Source organism: Trichoderma citrinoviride, assembly GCF_003025115.1.
Source record: "Trichoderma citrinoviride strain TUCIM 6016 unplaced genomic scaffold BBK36scaffold_11, whole genome shotgun sequence".
NCBI lineage: Eukaryota > Fungi > Ascomycota > Sordariomycetes > Hypocreales > Hypocreaceae > Trichoderma > Trichoderma citrinoviride.
Window position 1 is genome coordinate 377,471 of NW_020194719.1, and position 24,222 is coordinate 401,692.

Genomic DNA, 24,222 nt, shown 5'->3' on the forward strand with positions numbered 1-24,222 from the left:
TGTCCCGGCCTTAAGAGACCTCAGATAGGCATCCCCTCTATGTCTCAGCGCTGAGTCGTGATCCAAACGGACATCGATATAATTCCGCTGGCCGCACCGGTGGACCGAGGAGAGAGCGCAAGTATGTACAAGTATCTGCGAGTAATACCACATGAGGGGATTGGTAATCTTGCGTCTGCCTGGTTTCGTGCTCGCCCCGGCTGGTCCCCTCCCAGAGAACCCCTCCCAAGAGCCGGGAACTTTTAGACGGCCTGTGGTTGATCAGTCGCCGCATCTTCCGAGAACAGCCCGGGGCCGGGCTAGCTTTGGCCTCGGCGATTTCTTGCGTGTTCGATGGAAACTTTGCCCGAGCATCCGCGTTAACAATACCAGCCATTCCGGGATCTATAAAATCTTGTCCTCATGCCGCATCCTATCCTAGCCGGCTCTTCTGTCATTGCCTTGGATAGGTAGTAGCGATATTAGGAGCGTTGGCTGTTTGAAATACCCGTCTCCTTTTTTTTGGAGGCTTCACCACGGTGCATGATAAGGGTAGTACTGTCGTGGATTGAGAGTCGAGTACATTCGGCATTGGCTCGATGACGTAGTATCCCGCCGACAGGCAAATAGTATGGACCCCTGGCTTGAGAATGATAAAAATGGATGGAAGAGAAACATAGAGAAAGCGAATGAACTCATCGCATCGAATTCCCTACTCGCATGCGAGCGAGGAGCCGAAGACTCCCAGCCGGCTATCAATGAAGAACAGCGGCAATCAAGGGTTGCTTCTCGCAAGCCAGCTTTCTCGCTTATGCTTCGGGACGTGGGGTAACAAAGTCAACTTCTAATCGTAATACCAGCTTCGCCAAAAGACACTTCGTCTCTGCCAAACTATAGCGGCAGTAAACGCATTCAGCATCTCTTCCGTTTCGTGGATCGTGATTAAGTGGCAGGCTCCTCCCAAAGCGGCTAGTCGTGGAACCTTGATAGCAAAGAAAGGAATGCAGCTATCGATAAGCCTAGTCGTAGCACATGAGGCGGTGCACGGCCGATTCAGCCACAATCGCTTGTCACCAAAAATGCCCTAAGCCACCACGTGATGCCCAGGGCTCAAATTTTCGTGCTAGAGCCACCACACACCATATCGCATCCACCCCATTGCCCTCAGTTCGACATCACGACAAACGACGAGCAGCAGACCTCTTAGTATCCCGGTTACTTGAGGGCGGAAGCTACACAACAGACACGATGCCTTCCGAAAGTGGTCACAGATGTGAGTTGCTCTGATGTTGGACTTTGCGATATTGGCGACTGATTGTACTAACTTTCCGGCAGTATACGTCAAGTAAGTCAATTCCGATCGCGAACGTCGAATCGCAGCGAACAAAGGAGAGGGAAAGGGGGACGGCGAGGAACAAATGGCGAAGGGCAGAACGAGCGCCTTTTTTGGTTCCAGCGAGAGTCGCTTCGTCGTGTTTCGAAACGCGTTTCCCCCCCTCGACTTTTAAAACCTTCCGACTGCCTGAGCAACTCCGAAAGACAAAACCGCGAACATGTTGGCTAACGACGATGACCATAGGGGACGTCACCTGAGCTACCAGCGCTCTCGTAACATCACCCACCCTGGCACCAGCCTGATCAAGATCGAGGGTGTTGACAGCACAGCCGCTGCCAAGTACGTTCTTTTCCCAAGTCGCGAACGGCGAACAATGGAGGGAGAGGATGCCAATAACTAACGTTGGTTGGAAACAGCTTCTACCTCGGCAAGAAGGTTGCCTTCGTCTACCGTGGCCAGAAGGAGATCCGCGGCACCAAGATCCGCGTGATCTGGGGCAAGGTTACCCGACCACACGGTAATGATAGAATCTGCCCTCCTCGCATTTGACGGCACTCGACCCGACTAACGCTCTTGACTAGGTAACTCCGGCGTTGTCCGCGCCAAGTTCGCCAAGCCTCTTCCCTCAAAGTCTTTCGGTGCTTCCGTTCGCGTCATGCTGTACCCCTCGTCGATATAAAAAACCGGATTTTCGGATTGGAGTTGGTAGTGAGGGCGGTTTTCATTTGGTTGCATTGGTCGAGGCAAGGATAAAGCATACCGCCTTGCTTTGAGGCATTCAATTAAAAAAGACGTCAAATTCCCAACCCTTTTATCCACCCCCCCGAACGGTGCGGGAACAGAAACACAAAACAAATTCTTGGAGCAATCTGTGACCTTCTTTGACGTATGTGGGCAGAGAATATTCGCGGAACACTGCAGAAAATGGAGATTCGAAACGAAACGAACTGAGGCTATGGCAAACCAATCCCTTCCTTCTTCTTTCATTCACCCCCCCTTTTTTTTCTCTTATTCCTCCGAAGATTGGCGCCCGTCTTGTTACTCGGTCTCTGGGCTTCTTTTTTCTTCGTGTATCCAATCAGCAGGATCCGCCGGTCACGGTGGCTCGCAATTCGAAGGGGTTGCACATATAAAGAAAAGAAACAAAAATGATACACGACATGTGGCGGACGATTCGTGAAGGATACCCGCTTAGTGTTTCTATCTTGGCGTTAATGGAACTTGAACTACAGAATGACAGTCCAGAAGGCTTGCCTACAGCAGCTCTCACATAGAGAGAAAACAGCGTGTTCCATTGCCGCGACGTTATTTGTGCTGTTTGCTCTGCGTTCCCTTTCTTTCCTGGCCATTGCCCGATCTTGCTACTTACTCTGCCTTTCCTCCATTTCCTTGTCTTGCCCAATTGATAAAGTGAGCCCTTCAGACTGATGCCCCTTTTCAACCGTCGCCGGTAGAAGACATCCTGCACCCACTGTGATCTTGTTTCCTTCTGGGATGGAATACTACTAGCGATTGTCCTACTTAGAGAATCGGCATTGCTTGGGATGCACGATCCTTCGACAAGTTCTTATATGAGGGTCGTCAGATCTTCTTCAGACCGGCAAAGGAGGCAAAGGCCTACTCGAGACCCCAGGGCTGGTACTGCCCTCCGCGCCAAAGAACTGGCGCTTTCTTAACTTTAGTCACCAGCTCACTTGGAGCGTCAACCCCGTCCGGAAATGGGGGAGGTGAAAGGGTGCCTCGGACTCCGCAAGATCCTTGAATGTATGTGGCTACGAGTCTTCTGAACGCTCTGCAGAAACACCAGGTGCACCACGACCCTTTGGCGATAGCCGGTGTCCTGTTAACCCAAATCCCACTGGTTTGAGGTCTCTGATCCTACACCGCACAGATATGTAGATGTCCCCCCATCCAAAGGCCCTGCCACCATACGCTTCTGCAGTCAATCTTGAAATGTATTGCTTCCAATGTGTAGGATCAAATACTCGTATTGTATGTTCTTTCAGTGACTCCAACTGAAGAGTCAAATTCAGGGGCTGTGCTTGTACGAAGTATATACGAACACGCTGAAGTGAGTTACGTGGCGAGCCATGTTTGATAACCCGGAACAACGATAGACAAGAAGAACCCTGCTGAGAAAGGGTCATGAGGCCAAGGGCCATCCCTCAGAGAACCGGTGCAACACAAGAAACATTGTCATCTGCATGATAGAGTCCTGAGGTTATGTATGAACGCTATCAGACCTGAACCTACCCAGTCACACATGGTCACAACTGCCATGTCAAGGAAGTGTATATCAGTCTGCAGGTCAAATAATATGTGCACATATATATGTACATATATATATATATATATATAGAGAGAGAGAGAGAGAGAGAGAGAGAGGTATATATCGTCAGGGTGTCCGTCATCAAATGTCAACCATCAAACATCATGACACTGCTTCGAGCCATCTTCCGCACATACGAAAACCCATCGCCCTCTCACCAGCCTGCCGTATACCTGGACACTCCCATCTACATAACCTTCATACTACTTCGCGAAAAGCAGGCACATACACCTCAAGCTCAACACCTCTCACTGCCTGCTATCAAGAGTGGTAGCCAACGCTGCCAGATGCCTCACTCCCATTCCACCATCTTAATCCTCGTCCAACGCAGTTCCCTCTTCCCATAACTCAGCAAAATCATCCCAGCCACAAAGTTCCCACAAACACACGTATTTGCACACACGTATCTATCTACACAACTCGAACAATATCCACAAGTTTAAGAATGTACGCGTAAAACCATTCAACCTCACACGTTCTTGTCATTCTTCCCCGCTTGTCTCATCAATGGGCCCTTTGTTCGCCCTCAGCCCCCTTTCCTTCCAGCACAGCCTCAAATCCATAGCCCAAAGCGCCAACAGGAACTCCAGTAACAAAACCTCTGCCATCAGGGGCTTTTTTCAGACCAACCAATATCAAGGTATGATGCAAACCACCCGCATTCCAACGCGTGTACGGCACGGCACCGAACCATTGCTTCCATTCTACATGCTTGGAGTCCGTGAGACAAAAGAGAGACATTGCGCAGTGGCAATATCCAGCGTAGCACTGCAAAGTAGATTTCGTGGCAGTAGTACCAGTACAAAGGGTCTCGCCTGATGGCATCTTCTGCCTCAATGATGCAAGGTTCTCTCGATCAAGTCAAAACGAACCAATTTCAGGCTCCTGCTTCACATGGGGAACTTTACGTCGGGCATATTATATAAATATGCCTAGGCAGCTTCCCGTACAGCCATCCCTTTCTTCCAAGTCTAGAGGGACCTACATAGCTTCATACACGCTCCTCAACTCAAGATACACGTAAACGTACATAAGGGTACTACATGTAAGGTAGGGGACTATGTAAGTCAAGCGGCAACACGCAAGGGGTCCTTACATGCAAAACCCAACGAGAAAAACAAGTCTCAGACTTTTCCACGGCCACCTGCGTGTCTTGACAAATTCCGATTCAAATCGCCTTCATGGAAACGCGCCACACCCTTCCTACATGTAGTACTACATAGTAGTAGTATCTTCGATATCCCTCGGGACTGAGCACCTTCGGACATGTAGTTCTCCGCGTTTCAAGACATCACTTTCTGCAGCACGGCATTCAGGCTTCGTACAGTTCGAGCTCCCAATCGCAGCTTGGCAACTTTTCAAAGCCCGTACAGAACTGGCCTCTCATTCGGATTCCGTCGATCCAGAAACTATTACAGAGCATACGGAGCAAGTAGTCCCATCAATTGCGCCAACTGTCAGACAAGCAGGATAGTATCAACACACCCCCAAAGCTCCAAGAAATCAGGACATCGTCTTCCAGCCCTCCCCCAGCAAACCTGCAAGTGCCGGCCGTCCTAAAGAAAAAGAAACCCTCAAGCCTCGCCAATAGAAAACAACAACCCCAACCCCCAGCCACACAAGCAAGCCACCCTCCCGCCAACCCAAGCCCCCCCCCTTCCCGAAGGTCGAAGCCACGTCTTCCGAACCAGCTCAACGGATTGGCCAGCCCCCCAAAAGGAACAAGAAGCAAAGAAAACAAACAAAACGCCTTCTTAGTGGCCCTTTTCGTTGCAGAAAGACCTAAAAGTAAACCCGGCCTAGTCCCTGAGTAGGTCTCGTCCGCCCCTTGCAACTTTCTTCCTGCCTTGCTTTTTTGCTTGCTTTGCTGCCCCCTTCGCCTAAACACCCTTGTCTTTTCCCCCAATTCCCTCCCCCCTCGCGATTGGAAGAAACGAAACAAATCTCGACGGGAACTTGGTTCACATTGTCCGGGAGGCTCGGGAAGACAGAAAAGAGAAGAGAGAGAGGAAGACGCCCTGTTGCCTTGGAACTACTAGTACTGGACTTACTATCACTGCGAGGTTTATGTGTGGCTTTGTTGGGCGCTGATGCATATTGCCCTCCTCATTGGTTGCTTGTAACCTTTGCGTTATAGTTTTCCTTGGTTTGTTATCGTGGCCAACTTGTTGCAAGTTCGAGGTCAACAAGCGAGGAGGAGCTCAAGTACTACCTAGGCAGTAATAACCAGTCTACATACTGATCCTTTGTAAAAAGCGCGATATGACTACAGAAAGCGCCCGACGAGTCTTACTTTACGAAGCACAAGCAGTGTAATATCCTTAGTTCTTGCAGTAAGGAAATAGAGGAACTCGTAATTCGAGAGCTAGAAGCGCCACAGAAACAGATTATACTTTTGGAAGAGCAGTTGGACAGGCAGATCAGAGGGAGATCAGAGGGCAGATCAATGGAAGGCCGCGGTTTGCATTCCATGCACCAAGAATAGCATCAGAGCTACTAGTACTGCTTACTACCTTGCTTCCAGTTGTCTTGGGAGAGTTTGATAAGGTATTCAAGGTAAGGTACTTTACCACCCGCCCCGAGCTGGTGTCACGGTTTCAAGCCCAGCGAGCAGCATCCAACCATTGATGGATGGGCTCGCTGCCCCCCCCCCCCCCCCGTTCTCGGGTCCCAGGATCTCATCACCGACTCTTCAGGAGCTCACATGGCAGACATGTATTGAACAGACTCAGGAGAAGAGCCAGCATACGCGGTACATAGTTGTTAACAGATGAGGTCACCAGGTTTATGCAGAGGCACTAGCGAAGGAAATTCTTGTGCTCTCACGGAACGCAACGATCGACGATGCTCTTTTCGTCTCGGCGCATAGGGAAAAAAAGGATGGAAATCTGGCTAGTAGTCGCAGCCGCTGGAGGGGGCGTGGGATCGACGATTCCAGACCGATTTGCTATATACTATGTACTACTTGTACAGCTTGCTTGGGCTTGGGCTGCTCGTTCTTGTGTGTGTGTGCGTGTGTATGTGCTTGGCTCAGATGCAGCAATGTCACAAACATGAACAATTGGACCATGCTGGGGGTGCGGATGCAGAGAGTGTGCAGGAGAAAGGAAAAAAGGATGGGAGGCATTCGCTGTTGTTGCTGCGCCAAGACCGATCCCATCGGAGACAACCCACGGATACAGAAAAGCAGAGACAGTAGTAACAAAGCAGGACATGGACAAAGATAGCTGGGCAGGATGGCTTGGATGGCCTAGAAACCTGGCTGAACGGCAGACAAGTGCCCCTGAGAGAGCGGACCAGCGCGCATCCTGGCCATCCTGGTAAGCTCCGAGGCACGATGAGGTGGGAGATACGTCAACGGTATTCACCTGGAATTGGCCGCGGAAACAAAGGCAATTGGCGGTGGCTTCATGTTCTCAGCGCCTGTCCAATGTGCAGCTGGTGGCCATGGTCGAATCAGCTTGCGCAATGCGTTGAGGTTGGTGAGCATGCATGCATGAGAGGCAGCCACCAGGCTTCTGTTTCTTTGCTTCGATTCCTTGCTGGATTCTGCACCAAAGCAGCATCCATCCCGCTACTGTCGGTTCGTGGTGGAGAGGAGGATTGCGAGTTGAGAGAAACTGGAGAGATCATGGGAAACTATTGCTGCAGCAGCTCGGACGGGGATAAGCAAACCGAACAATGCCTGCCTGCATGACGCCGCGATGATGCGCTCCAACCCACCGAGATCAAGGTGCAATCCCGTATCATTCATTGCAGAAGAGGGAGGGGAGATGAGATGCTGTTCCCGAGAGATACTACATACTACTACTATCAGCAAGGCTTGTCCCCATACGGAGCGGTGGACAGAGGTCGAGTGTTAGGCGAGGGGGGCGCTTGCAAGGTTGTCCGGCACAGAAAGAGGGTGTGAGCAGCGCCAGAACACGAAGCCCCGGTGCCGACGCTTGTCCAGGAACATTCTGGCAGAGGCACACCATTTCGTATCGTGCAGTCGCCTGTGGCCGCAACTGGTCGCACTGCGTGGGAGCTGTGCGGGACAATGCAGCAGCTTGCAGGCCATTTAATAACGGCATCAGTATGTATGTATGTATGTACTTGTTATCATCCACCACCGCCAGCCTCGTCGTGGTGATGCCGTGGGAAAAGCAGGACGATAGAGAGAGACATGTGCAACAGACGACTGGACTCAGAACTGCCTTGTGCCTGGCCGAGCGCTCATCACCTCCAGCTCCATCTCTACCTTACCTTAGTACTGTAGCATCCGAGCTTCCACAAGTGACACGACGTCCCGCGTTTAAAATTAGGAAAGATAAGCAAAAGGTTAATTCCAAGAGGCAGCCAGCAGAGGGGCAGAGAGCGGGCAGAGAGGCAAAAAGGACGCTTCGGCTGCAACATCGTGAAGATCAATAGCTCCTCGCTCCAGGCATTAAGGTTTGGCTCGAGGCGTGGAGGCAGAGCTGATCCCACGCCACAAATTGCCTACCCCGGCCGTCTATTTCTAGATGCGAATTCGATCATGGACGATTGCAGGTCGGATGAATCGATGAGGAGCGTATAGATGTATTATAGAATCCGTGGCGTGGGGACGGACAACGAGAACGGGTCTGGAGAGCAGCCGGTGGTGATACTGCGGCCTGGGTGCTCCATAGAGACTAATAATGCTCCGTTTCTTGTGCCCGTTCCCTGCGAGAGGCATGTACGAGTAGCAGTACGGAGTACTCCGTAGCAGAAGCAAAGGTAGCACTCATCTCCATGGCTGCCGGGTCACGCCAGACTGGGCAAGTCGAAGCAATCGTGGCCGGGCGCAGTTTTTCTTTCCCACCTCTCCCTCTCTCCGCCGTTTTCCTGTGCGGATATTACTGCCGTGATGCCGCAGGGATCTGTAAAAGCTTCTCGAAACGCTTGATAAGAGGCACACAAGAAGTCTTTTGCTGCGTTGGAACTGTCTGATAATGAACCAACCGCCCCAAAACAGTCTCGATACCTCGTAACGTGCATCAAAATGGGCAGCCATCAGCCACAGTTGACGCATAATACCTCGCTGATCTTTCCCCCCAGCTCTCAAATCGCATCATATCCCGCTCGCGATCGACTAACGTACGTTCGTACGCACATAACAGAGAGTCTGGAGAGCATGAGAGCTGAGAAAAAGATCAACCAGCGCCACGCGGGCATCATGGCGCTCTGGCGGTGCTCGCTTGCTGGCTTTGTCTTGCAGAGGCGCATCCGGTGTCTTGAATCTCATTCTTTGCGCCGCACATCAGACGCGGTGCTCCATACTCCGTACATATAGCGCGCTGGGATCCTGCAGCCCGTCTGTCTGCTTTTTGCCGCCGACCTCGTATTCAGAACCAGCATCACGCATCACGGCACCTCACCAGGCCTGGGCGTTCCAATCCCACACCCAGCGGCCATTGAGAGTTTGTGGTAATACCCGTCTGCTACTCGTATGAGCCTTTTCTGCTTCTGCCGATTTTCTCTCCTTCTGTTTCGTGATCTTCTCTCTCCTCCTCCTCCTCCTCCTCCCCCCCATCTCTTGTTGTTTTCGTATTCGGGTTTGCGCATCATCATCATCATCAGCAGCAGCAGCAGCGACTAATGTACTCCGTGCCAATCGCAGCATCAATGTCGCGTCGGGCTGAGCTGGACTGAAAATCGTCGTCCGTTCTCCCTTCTCCCGTTCCCATCTACTACTCAGCCGCCGAATCTCGATTCCTCGCGCCCCAAGTGGCGCCGAGACACACGCTTCCCTCAGCGCACACCCTGCGCTCTCCACTTGTTTATATTAACCAGCAGCCGCATGCGGTCTGAGACAACGGGCGGTTGTGTCATCGTCGCCCAAAAACCATAGAAGCCGCCAGTGGACGCGCAGCAGGGGGGAAGCCAACCAGGGGAGCCGGCAGACCAGTTCCAGGAACTCCGTACTCCGTACGAGTATCGCCCAGCCAGCAGCTCCATCGTACTATTTCGCACCAAGCCCTGTAGTGGTGGGCAGCCTCTTGGCCGCCAGCCAGTCGCCGTTCGGCATCGCGGCGTCGCATCCACCGGCGAAGAAAAAATAGAGAAAAAGAGAAGAAGCGATTGACACGGAGAGTCGAGAGGCGCCGACAAGCTTGTCTCGTCCAGCTGGGTCAGGGTTTGCGCTGGTCCTGTTTTTCCAAGCCTCGAACTTCTAGCCTCTCCAGCCTGTTGTTTCTGCTTCGTCCATCCCTCCCCCTCCCCTCCCCCCTTGCTGGCTGTACACGTACGAGCCTGGGTCGGACACGCAAGAGCCGTAGAGCGAGGAACCAAGAGCAATTGACGTCAGCAAAGGCACCGGCGTCTTGTCTGGTGCGGTGGCAGCGCGTCAGAGCACAGGTTTGATGTGACCGGGACAACACCAGCCACACTGCGCCTGAGGGAGATCAATCAAGCAGGCCTCGTAATCGAGCTTGCATTCACTAGCCGCACCCCGTCGATGAGCGTAATGCACAGTACGCGATACGGACTCTGGACGGCCTGTTTGCCTGCAGAAGAATTCAATCAGTGGGAACGAGAGACGCTGCGGGCAGCTGTTTGCTTGGTGCAAAGTCAAGTCAATTGGTCGCGATGACAAGAGAAGAGCGTTGGAAAAGAGGCAAACTCAACATCGAAACAAGGACGAAAAGGCAGCGGCCACGAGAGCGCCCCCAGCTGACAGGTACGGGTGCCACTGCCCAACTGCGGTAAAGGCAGCCCAGCCACAAGGTCAAAGTCAATGTTTGCAGGCATTTCCCATCATCGTATTGCAAAAGCCCATCCCATCGCGCACTTCATCGTCGTTTTCATCGGCCGGCCTCCATCCCGGCTGCTATTTTTGCCTGCTTCTGTCCTGGTGTTCTAGGCTGCGTCCACCTTCTTCTTTCGTTTTCGTCCATCTTCTCTCTCATCCTTTCTTTCTCTGTATCTCTCCAACTCTCTCCCCAATTTCTCTCCCCAACTCACCCTCCATCTCTCTTCGTTCGTTCTTCCTTCTGCGCCCCTATTCTCTCTACTATCTCTCTTCCTTCTTTCCCCCATCTCTCCCCCTGCCAACGGCCCGTCCATCGATCCATCCACGCCGCCGAAAAGGGTTCAGGCTTCTTTTCTCCTCTCCCCAAAGCGAACGTCACGCCGCCTCTCGTCACAAACCCCCGGCGCCGCTACCAGACCACTCCATCCTTTTCTTCCTCCTCTTCCTCCTCCTCCCGTGCAGCGTGCAGCAGCTTCCGGGACCAGACGTCCATCCATCCTCGGACTGACTGCCTCCCAAAGTGCGAATCAGATACTACACGCGCTCGACCTCCCGCGCTTGGCGTCATAGGCCCGGTTGCCAGGTACCTAGCGCGTACACCACGGAGCTCCCTGGCCTGCAGCGCCTCGACACACCCCTCCCCCCCTGGCCCGTCGTGCTGCTAGGGCTAGATTCCCTCTATCGTTACCCGCTGCCACGCAGCTCTGGCACCACAAGCTGCTGGGCGACAGCTTCTTACAGGCTGCCCGGTTTCCACCTGCTGATAGCCAAAAGGCTCCGGAAACATCGTTCGCCTCGCCCCCAACCTCTCCCGCCAACCTCGAGTCTTTTCTTCTCTCCCTCTCCCAGCCCTGTCCTCGCTCGCGGCCTCGTCAACACCATCGCGAGCTGCTCTTCCCGTCTCCCAACCGCCTGGAATTGTCTCTCTGGCCGCCGTGTTTTTTGGGCTTCTCGCAGAGAAACAAGCACCCGCTGCTTGCCATCCACTCTCTCAACCATCCCCAGCATCGTCTCTACGGTGCTCGACTCAGGCTGCAGTCGAGCCGTGCACGCCCCGTTCTGTGCCTTGGCCGGGGCCCCCCGTAACATTAACATTAATTACTGGCACTGCTGTGCGACGACGACCGTCCAGTCTCCTCCTGGGACATTATCGTCCGCCGAGTCTGCGACCCGCACTGATCGCTCGATCTCCACGAACGTGCCGAATGCCCTGGGCGCCCTCGTCACAGAGCCCCAGCTATCTCGTCTAGCTCACTCTCAGAGATAAAGAAGCTGCAGTCCCAGACGCAGGCGCCATGGCGACTCCAGGAGACAAGGAGCGCGGTCTGCCGTCGCCCACTCAGCAGGCTTTCCCCCAGCAGCCAGCGCAGACGCAGCAACCACAGCATCAGCAGAGGCCGAGCTCGCGCAGATTTAGTTTTCTCTCCGACAAGTCTCGCAAGAATTCTGTCACCGTCAAGGTCGACCTGCACGAAACGCACGCTGAAAAGGATTCTAGACGCCTCCACAGCAAGGCTGATCCAACGTTGGCCATGAACGAAGCGGAGCCCTGTACGTTGCTTGTTTTGCCTCCCATATCGCGCCTGGCCGTGCTCTTCTCTAACATTATGGTGATATCTAGCTGTCGAAGCCGTCATGACGGCGTCTTCACGCCCGCCCCTGCGTTCCATTCAGCACAAGGATGCGTATGGGAATGTAATTGGTGAGTGCTGAACCTCCTGATTGATGCCAATGGCCACTCTCACTCACACTCTGCTCTCTCTTAGCCGACCCTGACCTGTCTAACCCTACCCGCAATCGCTGGGAGCGGCCTCTCGACACTATCCGAAGCTTTGAGGCGGCAATTGAAGGCGACTTTGCGCGCAGGTCCATGCATCGCTCAGGTGAGTTTGGTTTTATGGGTAGAGCTTCCTAAGGAGAGCGCTCCGAGCTGACCTATTTCTTACAGAAACGGACCCTTCAGCAAACTTCAGCCGCCGAAACAGCTACTATAGAGGTATGTGGGCGCAATGTTCATGAACGCAGCTCTCGTGGTAGCCGTTCTAACCTTTGTATCAGCAAATCAACCACGTTTCCCCCAGGACAGCTACTATGGCAGCCGTGCCGCCTCCTTCCGAGGAGAAGGGCCGCCCCCGCCCATGTCGGCGAGGAACAGCTACTACGACAACCAACACTACAGCAACAACGGCGGCTACTATACTACGAGTGCAGGCCCCAGCGGCGGGCGACGTCCGTCGCGAGAGCAGACTTCCAGGATGGCCATGGCTTCTGAGCCCCAACTCCGAACGTACGGCCGCGAGCAGAACGTCTACCCCATGCCTCACAAGGATCGCTCTTATGAGACAGTGACATCCGCGGCCGCCAGTGGAAACTCGGATCCCGCAGGTTACCAAACCGACCCGACTAGCAGTGACAACAGCTCGATTCACCGGACCTCCCCAGCCAAGCAAGTCAACGACTATGGCATCGCCTTCAGCCAGTCGTCGCAGTCCTACAAGCCTCCCATGTTGACGGTCAACCTCACGCCTCCCGCCAGCAAAATGCCGGCGCCGCCAAACGCGAGTTACCAAAACCCTCAGTCAGCGATCCCTAGAAAGGATGCTACGTTGCTTAAGAGACAAGTTTCCACGACGCCGTCTGGAGGAGAGAAGCGAAAGAGCTGGTTTTCTCGCCGGTTTAGTAAAAATGCCTAAAGTCTTCTGGAAAGTCAAAAAATACCCCCGTTTGCAACACTCCTTTGCGTTTTCTTTGTACATTTTCCTGGACTCGAGTCTCTTTCGCGCGCACACACACTCTCTCGCACTTCTCCCAACTCTCTGTTTTTGGCGGGGCGAATGGAAACGGCTCCATTCAGTTGCTTCACGATTTGGGTCTGAGCATCTCATTGCTTGCTGCTTATAATTACGCCTTTACTGCCGGCCGGAGAGAGACGAACACGGAATTGGGTGGATGTCAGTTTTTATTTCTTTTTTTCTTCTTTTCTGTTTCCCTTTTCTTTCCGCTCCTGCATTTATGACTTTTGGACCATTGGGAATCTCGTTTGTTCGAAAGCTCTGTAAGACGAGCGTTTAGCACATGACTTTGTGGAAAGGGACGGTATATACGCGGACAAGCTCCGTCATGCGGCGTTGCGGTGTTGATAAATCCTTGCCGTTGGCTCTGGAGGAGAAATAATCATGTGCTGTTGAGATGCGCGGCAAGAGCATGCATGGGTCGGTCGATGGCAGTGATGCCAATGCATTCCCCCGTCCACACGCTCATTGTGGCATATAGACGATGTCTCCCGGAGGAGAGACGACCAGATCAGCCTGTCTCGGCGACGGGCTCTACAAACATAATGAATAGGAGACGATTATTTTTTTCGTGTTTTCTTATTTTGAATTCATTTCTCCTTGGTTGGACATAGTGCTCCTCTTGTGCCATGCGAAGTGAAGTGTGCTGTTGATGAATACGAACGAGGCGACCTTGTACATGAAGTGATTACTGTGTCTTTTTGCTGTCGGGTTTGCCGCCCTCTTTTAGATCCGTCTGGTCTTCCTTCATGGCCACGATGATGTATGAGATGAGGACGACGTTGGCCAGCACGGCGGCCATACCGCCAGCCAGCGATGAGTTGCCTGCACATGGAGAGTATTAGCCAGGCCATGGTCTGCAGGATATTACCAAGGCAGAGTGAGATTGAAAGAAGGGAGGCTCTAACCGTTGAAGACTGTGTGGACGGTCATGAAATAAGATCCGATGGGGACGATGATCATGGCTGCGGAGAAGCCGAGCAGCTTGTAAATGACGTCTCTTGTTTGATCTGTCAGTACTTTGCCTCGGAAGAACAAAGGTAGGGGAAAAGGGAATGAATGGATGGATGGATGGATAATAATGCGAAACGATGAGTATGTTTTATCTTTCTTTCTCTTTCTTTCTGGGAGTTGCTTGGGTGCAGTTGAATGGATAAGGGGTGAGTGTGAAGTGAGGTTGACGTACTTTGGGACGGCGGGGCTGATGTTGGATTTCTCTTGGGCGGTGTCGTCTTTTTCGAGGATTGTTTTCTCGGAGGCGATGATGCGGCGGGTTGCCATTTTGGGTGGTTGTGAATGTGGATTGGGTTTCTGTTTGATGCGTGCTGGTGGTTTTGTTGATGTTGGATGGGATGAGATGAGGTTGAGGTTGAGACGGAGTTGAGCTGAGATGGGGCCCAATGAGATATGAGAGAGTAAGGTAGGTAGATAGATAGATGCTAATGATGGAGCTCTCGCCGGAAGAGGGTCCCAGCTGTGATAGAGGACGCTATTTCGCAATGACTTCGTCCGTGTTCCTTTTCCTGTCCGCGTCGTTCTTGTGTAATCACTCGATTGAAAGCCGTACGCCTCTTCTTTGTTGGAATCCAGGATATGATGTCGTCTCTCTTGCACGCTCAGCAAGAGGTGATGTTGTCCTTGCAAGAAGGTACCTACCAGTTCAAGAGCAGTAAAGTGGTCATGTGACTTCGCGACTTGGTCTTCGCACTGACGGCGCGTCTCGGATCGTCACGAAAATTTGTTCGGAGGGAAAAAAGAAACTTGGGGGAGTGCCACTTTGTGTGGCGGCCACTGGCTTGATCTCCTCCATCTCCCATTGGCACTACTCACTACAACCACCGCAGGTCATCAAAGGACGGCCATTTCATAGGTAGATCTGGCTGGCATCTGGCGAGCGACTGCCCCTGGTTCCTTTTTTGTTTCAATTCCCGGCTTCTTCTTCTTCTTCTGGTTGTGCCATTGAGCGTTTCCCTGGTTTTGATTGTTCTGAATTGCTCTTCACGTTTGTGTCACTTTCATCTCAGCTTTGCATGTGGGTTGCGGGTCTCCAGGCACTTCGGGCTGCTGTCTTGGACGTTGCTTTTCCTCACTTTTTCCCTCTCCCGAGGGTCAATTCCTCGCATCTTCCTCTTCCTCCTCCTACCGTTCTTTTCTCCTTCACATCATGGCACGAAGTTCATCTCCGCTGCCGCCACTATCACAACTAGGCATCGTGCCGCGAACGCCTTCTCGACGAGTCCCGCTGCCCGCCCACGACATGGACGAGCTCGCCGGAGACACGATCCCCTGCTCGCCGTCCGCCTTCCTCAAGGGTCGCGACGCCACCCAGGCGACCCAGATCCTCAGCCGTCCTGGCCTTGCGCTGCCCGACTCATCGTCGTCGCCCGCGCCCAGCGTCATCGAGGTTCCCGCCTCCTCACCCTTTCAGCCAAAGCAGCAGCAGCAGCAGACGCGACTGGGCTCTCGCCTGGCGCCCGCCGGCACCGTCTTTCGGCCTCCTCGACCACAACAGCCTGCTGGTCCCGCGCGGAAGCCAACCCCAGAGCCAATCGATCTCATCTCGGACGACGACGACGACGACGACAATATCACGCCTCCGCGGGGAAACATTCGCCCTACCGACTTCAAGGCGCAAATCGCAGGCTTTGCGTATAAGCCTGCTTCGCCCGCCAACGAGGAGGTGACGAGGAACAAGATGCGGCAGATTTTCGACATCTTTGGCGCGCGATACCCGTCGGAAAAGGTCAAGGAGGCGCTCAAGGCGTGCAGAAACGACTTGGACGACACCATCGCCTGGCTGGAGCGCAATGTGCCGCGACAGGCACAACCCCGGGCTGCTCCGAAATCGGCTGCTCCTCAGTCTGCCAACCGACGCCTGGTGTCAAAGGGCCAGATGCTCGCTCTCGCGAAACAGGCCCCTCGTGCCTCGTCGCCTTCCGTCACGTCCATCACGTCGAGCCCTCCGAAGCCGCAGCCTCCGCCGCCCAGACGACGGCTTATTCAAGGATTGCGCAAGAGACGTGCTTCTTCGCTCGAGCCTGCCGACGAGGAACTGCCTGCGCCTGTCTCGAGCGACGATCCACTGGTTATCGACCTGGTAGACGATGGAAGAGAGGACTCGTATCAGGCCGAGGAATCCCCCGAGGCGTCACAGGAAGACGACGACAAGGTGCTCGTGTGTATCAACGAAAGTAGCGTTCAGGAGCTGGCCGCCATGACGGGCCTGAAGGAGGACCTGCTCAAACCCATCGTCGAAAAGCGCCCTTTTACCGACCTGATGCAGGCCAGAAGAGTCAACGTCAACAAGAAGCCGGGCGCCCGCAAATCCGCCAGGATCAGCATCGGAGAGACCGTCGTGGATGCCGTCGAAGTCTTCATGGACGCCGTTACCGCCATTGACCAGGTCGTGGCCAAGTGCGAAATCAAGGGCCAGGCAGTCAAGGGCGTTGTGGAGTCCTGGGACCTCAACATGTTTGGCCAGAACAAACGCAGCACGCGGTCGACGCCCTCGGACGACGATGCTCCCCTGACCCCAACGAGCCTGAGCAGCACCAAGTATTCGAAGCCGCTTGTGCCTCGTCAGCCGCAGATGATGGACGGCCACTGCGTCATGAAACCCTTTCAGCTGTACGGCCTGAACTGGATGTCGGTCCTGTACAACTATGACATTGGCTGTATCCTTGCTGATGAGATGGGTCTCGGCAAGACCTGCCAGGTGATCTCCTTCATTTGCCATCTGGTCGAGGAGGACGAGAAGAACCCCAAAGATAAGCGGCCGTGGCCGAACCTGATTGTTGTGCCCCCAAGCACATACAACAACTGGCTCGGCGAATTCAACAAGTTTGCGCCCGGCCTATCCGTCATAGGATATCGAGGCTCTCAGTCCCAGCGCGCCGAAATCGCCTACCAAGTCGAGAACGATCCCGACGCCTACCATGTCGTCCTGGCGACGTATTCCCAGATCAACTCGGAGGAGGACATTGCGGCCATGCGGTCCTTTGACCTCAACGCGGCCATATTTGACGAGGGGCACAAGATGAAGAACCCGGAGACCAAGATTTACAAGGACCTTCGCAGGATTCCGTCTGCTTGGAAGATGCTTCTGACAGGTATGTCTCGCTCCAGTGACGCAGACACGCGAACGATATGCTAACGGGTATCATCTGCAGGCACCCCCGTTCAGAACAACTTGCTGGAGATGACTTCGCTCCTAAACTTCATCAACCCCAGACTCTTTGACGGCTACATGAATCAGATACAGTACATCTTTAGCCAAAAGGTGACGATCCGCGACGTCACCAACGGCGCTTTCCTGTACAGCGAACGAGTCAAGCGCGCCAGGACCATCCTCGAGCCTTTTATCCTTCAGCGTCGCAAAGATCAGGTGCTGTCGGATATGCCCCGGAAGATATGCACCGTCGTTCACTGCGACATGCCCAAGGAGCAAAAGCAAGTGTACGATGAGTACGAAGAACTGTTCAAGATGGAACCTTCGCAGCGCACCGCGCGAGGTTCCCGTGGCCGTCAAAACGACCAGAACAACGTGTGGATACAGCTCCGAAAGGCGGCGTTGCACCCTCTGCTCTTCCGCCGCCTGTTTACAGACGCCAAGGTGACGGAGATGGCCAAGATATTGATGGACAGGCTTCCCCAGTCTGAGCTTCACCAGCCGGACATCAAGCACCTCATTCAGGAGCTCAAGAACTCGTCCGATTTCGAGCTTCACCTCTGGTGCCGTGATTACCCCCGCCTTCTGAAGGAGTTTGACATTCCCGCAACGACAGAGCTTGAGAGCGGCAAGATTCGAAAGCTCCTGGAGCTCCTCAAACAGTATCAGGAGAATGGCGACCGAGTCCTCGTCTTTAGCAAGTTTTCACGAATCATTGAGCTGCTGCAAGAGGTGCTCGCGCGTCAGGGCATCGACCACCGCGTGCTCATGGGCAACACCAACGTGTCTGAACGGCAGACGCTGATTGACGAATTTAACCAAGACACGAGCATCCCCGCGTTTCTGCTGACGACGGGCGCGGGCGGCACCGGCATCAATTTAACGTCGGCGAACAAGGTCATCATCTTTGACCAGTCGGACAATCCTCAGGACGACATCCAAGCGGAGAACCGCGCACACCGCCTGGGGCAGAAGCGAGACGTGGAGGTGATTCGGCTCATCTCGACGCACACCATCGAGGAGCTGATTTACAAGGCCTGTCAGAAGAAGATTGAGCTGGCGAACAAGGTCACGGGGGCGATTGTTGAGGAGGACAGCAGCAGCAGCAGCAGCGCGGCGGACGCGAGCAAGAACCTCGAGCAGGAGGTGCGCAAGATGATGGAGGAGCAGATGACGCCTCCGTAGGACGAGGGCAGTCCGTTTCCGTTTTGAAGCGTTGATGGCATTTTCCAATTTTTTCTTAGAGGGAGATGTTGGTGCACCATGAGCGTGTTTTGCTATCTTTTTTCTCTTCTTTTTTTTTCTTCCCTTATTGTTTTATAGGTTATATATACCTGCATGACGTAGTGCTTTTGAGGATGGAGTAAGGGATGCTCGTTTTATGTGACTTGGCTTGGTAGATGGCAATGAGAAGCATGTTGTCTCGTTCTGAGCTGTCTCTCACCGCTCTGTTTTGAGAGGGAGGGGAAGACGGTGGCTTGAAGGCGACGAGGGAAAATTTAGATATAGAACGCGAAACGAAGAGCACGTTTATGCATGAAGACGGACTGTTGATCAAAAGCGAAGTGATGCAGGTTAGCTGGTTTGATGAGGCTGGCTTGTAAAAGACAAGAGAGTGAAAACCCGGACAGAAAAAAGTGTCTGGTTTGAATACGGCTTGAAAAGGGGAGGTGAAGACAAACTGCGATTTGCAGTATGTATCTACATTGTGGCCTGCCGGGGGGGCAATTCCCTCCTCTTACTCATTAGATGGGAAAAAGGGGTTTCCCATAGCAAGAAGTCCGATACGCAGAGATCGGGGATGGTTGAGAAGCCCTTTATGAAAGACGACGCCCGCCACCCCTTTTCCCTTTCGTCCTATTGGCAAGATTAAGGGGATTCCTCTTGTGCAAGTTACGCTGTTGCCGGGTTTGTGTTTATTCTTTCTTTCCCAAGTAAATATGAAGCCAGTTGGTTTATAACCTGAGATGAGAAAGAGGAAAGAAGTTCCTGTGCTGCTGGGTTACACATATAACTTCTCTCAACATAATCACTCAAAACAAACGAAGACAAATGAAGTCCTATTTGCAGTATCTGAACATGTCCTGTGAACTCACGTTGAAGATAGGTTAGGCCAGTTCAAAGTAGAAAAAGGGATCGAGATGGTTGCCCTCCCCCTTCTCCCTGAACTGAAGGGGCGCAATGAGAAGGAGAGGAGGAAGGCTGGGAAACCGGTGTCCTCCATACACGGAAGTTTGTCTCAGACGTGTTTCTGTAAATCGATGACGATTTTTCGGGGGCGTGGGGAGGCTGAACCCTTGAAACAAAAACGTGGCTATTTTTTCTTCTGTTTCTTCCGTTTCGAGTTATGCTGGGGCCCAATGGTTTGAGTAAAGGACGAGTGTTGGGTTGTTGCGGTCGTTGGGTGTGGTTTCTTGATGAGATCGAGATTGTATGCCACTGCCACTGCCGGATGATTAGGGGAGATAGATACTCATTCCATGGAGGTTGGTTCACGGATGGAACAATAGAGAAATAGTGATTTGACATGTAGTTTCCATTATGCTGGTTCAGCTTGTATTGTAATAAGGTAGGTAAGGTAGTAAGTAATAAGTGTAGTAGGTAGTAGGCAGCAGGTAGCAGTACTGCCGCTGGTGACGATAAATCCCCGGACTAAATATCCAAGGGTATCCAATATCCAAAGATACCCCAAATAGCTGATAAAGAAGACGAGATTAAGAAGGATTGAAAAGAAAAAAGTCTCTCAAAACAGCGTACAACTAGTCAGTCAGATAGCACTGATGGCCTCCCCCAAAGTGTCCCTTTGTTTTGTCCCCCCCCCCCCCCCCCCCGACGCCAGTTGTTGTTGTTCCCCCCCCAATGATGCGCTGTTGTAACAGGTAATGTAGTACACAATAGACCGAAAATGTTTGACAGGATGTTGAGATAAGACGGTGATGTTGGTACAGGAGATGGTTCGGTTTGGCAGGTAAAAGCCAAGAGACAAAGGAAACAGGAGTTTATCCAAAAGACGGACAGGACAAGACATATTAGTGAAAATAATACAACCGCTAGCTTTGATCAAAATGTCCACGCCTTTTCCCTTGCCACGAAAAGAATAAAAAGCTCAGGGATATAAGAATGATGAGTTTAGGAATCGTGTGTAAATGTGCTGTGTGGTTTGCTTGGTTCAACATCGCCAGGTAGAATGGATCCGCGCCCGGCGACTCCTCGTCTTGACGCCAATGTCGCCGTTCATGACGAGGCTCTTCCAGCGCCGGTTCACGCTGTGGCGGTCCTTGCCCAGGCTGCGCGCGCAGTCCTGCCACTCCATCTTGGACAGCTTCAGCTTCTCCAGCACCAGCTCGACCAGCACGCGGTCGTCCTCGACGCTCCACTCCGCGCCGTCCGCCTCGACCTGCACGTCCGTCCCGGGCTTGCGCGCGCTCTGGTCGCCGCCCTCGAGGAGGTGCACGTTGTGGAAGTCGGCGCGCTCCAGGCCCAGGGGCAGCTGTTCGGGCGAGATGCGCGCGCGCTTGGGCGTCGACGGCGCTTGCGGCGATGACGACGTAAAGGGCGGCAGCATGTTGTTGCGCAGCGCCTCGGCCGCGTCCAGCTCGGCCTCGGTGTCCATGTCGGAGGAGGAGGAGGAGGAGGAGGAGCAGTAGTCGTCGTCGCGCCCCATGTCGTCGCTGTCTGCGCGCCGGCGCTTGTTGGCGCCTCGCGGGGGCGCGCGCCTGGCGATCCTCTTCCTCGCGACGGGCGTCGTCTCGTCGCCGCCCTTGCCGTCCGCCGTCTTGCTGACGGGGCGCGCTCGCAACCGCAGCTTCATGGGCGTCGGGGCGTGCGCGAGCGGCGGCGTGGGGAGCTGCGTCAGGGTGGGCGCGGGCGCGAGCGCGCCTTGGTCGGCGCCGGAGGCGGTCATGGAGATGAGCGACTGGAGCGAGCGGCAGGTGTTCATGATGCTGTCGATGGAGTACTGCGCGGACAGCGTCGACGGGCTGGAGGGCGGCGATGCGAAGCGGGTGGGCTGGGATCGGGGCAGAGGCGTGGCTTGCGCTCCGCCGTCGCACGAGAAGGCCGATGGGAGAAGCATGGTTGGTCTGATGAGGGCGGTGTGTTTGTGTGTTTGTAGTGCAAGTTCGGATGTTCAATGGCGACTGAGGCTCTTCGTGAGGAGCGGCTTTTGCGTGGTCGCGCTCGGCAGGTGGTTGTGACTTTGGTGTTGTCGCGACTTTTGGCTGTTCAAATGCGCGTGCGAATGAGTCCGAGTGACAGAGGCGATGGGAGACAAGTGAATTGGCGCGGAGGCGGTGTGTGTAGAAGTGAGATGGACTGATCTGATGCTATGTTGGTCGGATCCCAGCAGCCGCAAGTCGGGCAAAGTGGTTGCAAAAGAATGGAATGCTGCTGTTCAAGCGGTTGTAGGAACTTGGAGATGCGGGAAGCGGGAGGGCGAGGCGCAGGTAATATGAGCGAGCGCTGGACGGGGGGATGATGGGCTATAATGGGAGCGACAGGGCAGGGGGGCCTCAGCACCTGGGCAGCCAACGGTAACGGTGCCCTGTGCAGTGGCTTTAGCGCTGAACTGCTGGAGGGCTAGAGGGCATCTGGCTGGACCCTTTAGGCACTAGACACTGGCAGCGGGAGAGGGTCAAAGGGTCAAAGGGCCAAATACAAGTCGGGTGCCTGTTCGCAGGAGCTGCACCGTGCGAGGGGACATGAGGGCAAGAGAAAGGCAAGCAACAACCGAACTCAAGGCAACCAATATTCCAGCGGACAGGGGGCTGTCCGTTCAGGGGGGCCGTTCAACGAGTGCAGCTCGCTGCCCTGGCGCAGGGGTGGCAGCGCATTGGGTGCGTGTACTTGCACTGCACAGTGTGCGATTCAACAGTGACCGGATGCGGGTTTGGACGAAGCGCCCAGTGGTCAAGGGCCTGGCGAGGGTCTGAGGGTCGCAGGTATCGCGCGGGTATCTGCTGCATCCTTGCGCCGTACCTGCAGCGCACCAGCTGGGCGCCGCATGCGTGGGAGCCATGTGAAACGCGACGCTCTTGCACGAGGCGCCCTACAGCCGGAGTACTTTTCAGTACTTGCAGAGAAGAGACAAACCAGGGGACAGTGCAGTCGCTGGACTGGTAGATGTACACAAACTCAATTAGCACTGTCCGCTGTCAGGCACCTTCTCTCGGCGAGTGGCCCCACGGCGTCCAAATGCGGCGGTACTTGTACCTCCCAGTCGAAGTCGTCTCTCCTTCTTTCAACTCCCAACCTGAACTTGTTGACGCTCCTCCCAAGACGCACATGTTCTGTTCTCTGTTTGAAGGGCTGATTGCTTCTTCTTCTTCTTCTTCTTCTTCTTCTTCTCCCCTTTTATCATCCCCCCCTCGGCAATCTGGGCATCTCGTCCTCCGCAAGGGCCCAAAATCACACGCCTCGTGAACGCACGATGCTTCTGCCCAGCACTCCATGTTTCTCCTCGTCTGTGCCTCGTTTCCTACTACTGATGTGATGCTTTCAGCTGCACCGCCTCCCCCGCGAATTCGCTTCGCCTCTCGTGTTTCTGCTCTCGCGCGAGCCTCGTCTGTCTGTCTCTTGGCCAGCCCCAAGTCAAGTCAAGGCAAGTCAGCCTAAAGCGTCCACATGCAAGCACTTTACACGCGCCCTGCAGGGCCACGAGCCAAAAGATCCGCAGCTTTACAGTATGGATCCCACCCTCGTGGCCGCTCCCACGAATGGCTTCAGCACTGTGCACACAGACACATCGGGCACCTCTCTATGACGACTACTACTTCTACGCATCGTGTCTCGCCTTGTCCCTCGCTGTCGAGAGCCCTTCTGGCCCTCCCTCGCCCAGGCTCCAGGCTTGTCTCGTTCAGGCCAAGCCATCGACGGCTTTCTAGTCGTCATATGCAAAGCATTGCGGGGGATTTGTCTTCAGCGCTGTCTCACGGGAACGCCCTGGCGGACAGGCGCCATGCGAGAGAGAAGAAAGGAGGAGGCAGGCAAGTCGATATGAGCCCAAAGTGCTGCTAGTTCTGGTCCATTGAGGGAGCTGTCCCTCTCTGCGTGTGTCTCTCGGTTCCCTTTCCCTTTTCTTCAACAACTGCTGTGCCCCATCCACACCTCCATGTCCGTCTTGTCTCGGCCACTTAGACTTGCACGTTCTCTTTTCGTGCACCATCTCCGTCTCTCCTCTCTACTGTATCTCTCTCGCCCCCCACACACACAAGCTACCTAAGGTACAGTCGAACAACTGTCAAGTATGCCGGCTTGCGAGTCGACCTACTCTTTACCTACTACAAGGAGACGTGCAGATCCCGGGCCAGGTTCCGGCAGGATGCGCCGCTGACAGGTTCTGTTGCTCTTCCATGTACTTCTTTTGCTTCCTCTTCCCCGTGTATCCCGGTTGGCTGCTCCTACTGTATGATGATGGCCGCTTCGATTGTCCGATTGTCCCTCAAGGCAGAGATGGACACGATATCAGTAGCGTCATCAATGAAGTCAAAGTCTCCCTCAACATTGGAACTGCCCACCCTGCCCTGGGATACGATAGTCATCCCGAAGAGCCCGAAGGCCCTTGTGAGGGTGTAAGGCGTTGTCATCTCGATCCCTCTTCCCCCTACCATCTCGACACCTCTTTTCTAGCTGGTCAATGGCTTGGGTTCCGCTAGCTGTGTTGGTTGCCAAAGTCTTGGTTGCAGATTCTCCCTGAGAGACAGGCCTGTTGTCTTGCCTGCGTGCAAGCGGCTCAGAATGACGAGCACACGCCGAGCTGACAGGCCGAAGGGATGGAGGGCTGGTTCTCCTTCTGCTATCAATAGCTAGCAACTATTGCCTTGAACGACACCCACTTCCGGAGAGCTCGCCTTCGGGCGTTTACTCAAG

The 24,222-nt window shown here is 54.0% G+C and overlaps 5 protein-coding genes across 5 annotated transcripts; 3 read left to right on the forward strand and 2 right to left on the reverse strand.

Moving 5' to 3' along the window:
- Nucleotides 1-1,227: 1,227 nt before the first annotated feature.
- Nucleotides 1,228-1,994, forward strand: BBK36DRAFT_1161219 (ribosomal protein L35Ae; the record flags this gene model as incomplete). Its single annotated transcript, XM_024894355.1, has 5 exons — nt 1,228-1,252; nt 1,315-1,324; nt 1,559-1,654; nt 1,732-1,832; nt 1,897-1,994. The coding sequence occupies 5 exons, from the start codon at nt 1,228-1,230 to the stop codon at nt 1,992-1,994; spliced, it is 330 nt and encodes a 109-aa protein (XP_024747482.1).
- A 9,657-nt stretch (nt 1,995-11,651) lies between these two features.
- Nucleotides 11,652-13,088, forward strand: BBK36DRAFT_1178461 (hypothetical protein; the record flags this gene model as incomplete). Its single annotated transcript, XM_024896131.1, has 5 exons — nt 11,652-11,946; nt 12,017-12,097; nt 12,162-12,278; nt 12,344-12,391; nt 12,454-13,088. The coding sequence occupies exons 1-5, from the start codon at nt 11,691-11,693 to the stop codon at nt 13,086-13,088; spliced, it is 1,137 nt and encodes a 378-aa protein (XP_024747483.1). The 5' UTR covers nt 11,652-11,690.
- Nucleotides 13,089-13,875: 787 nt separating this feature from the next.
- BBK36DRAFT_1124714 (hypothetical protein) lies at nt 13,876-14,468 on the reverse strand (the record flags this gene model as incomplete). The annotated part of the gene is made up of 3 exons (XM_024891186.1): nt 13,876-14,012; nt 14,096-14,187; nt 14,374-14,468. 3 exons carry the CDS (start codon nt 14,466-14,468, stop codon nt 13,876-13,878), a joined length of 324 nt encoding a protein of 107 aa, XP_024747484.1.
- An 883-nt stretch (nt 14,469-15,351) lies between these two features.
- On the forward strand, nt 15,352-18,540 carry BBK36DRAFT_1170737 (helicase; the record flags this gene model as incomplete). Its single annotated transcript, XM_024895485.1, has 2 exons — nt 15,352-17,296; nt 17,357-18,540. The coding sequence occupies 2 exons, from the start codon at nt 15,352-15,354 to the stop codon at nt 18,538-18,540; spliced, it is 3,129 nt and encodes a 1,042-aa protein (XP_024747485.1).
- Nucleotides 18,541-20,524: 1,984 nt separating this feature from the next.
- BBK36DRAFT_1124308 (hypothetical protein) lies at nt 20,525-21,430 on the reverse strand (the record flags this gene model as incomplete). The annotated part of the gene is made up of 1 exon (XM_024891151.1): nt 20,525-21,430. One exon carries the CDS (start codon nt 21,428-21,430, stop codon nt 20,525-20,527), a length of 906 nt encoding a protein of 301 aa, XP_024747486.1.
- Between the last annotated feature and the right edge of the window lie 2,792 nt (nt 21,431-24,222).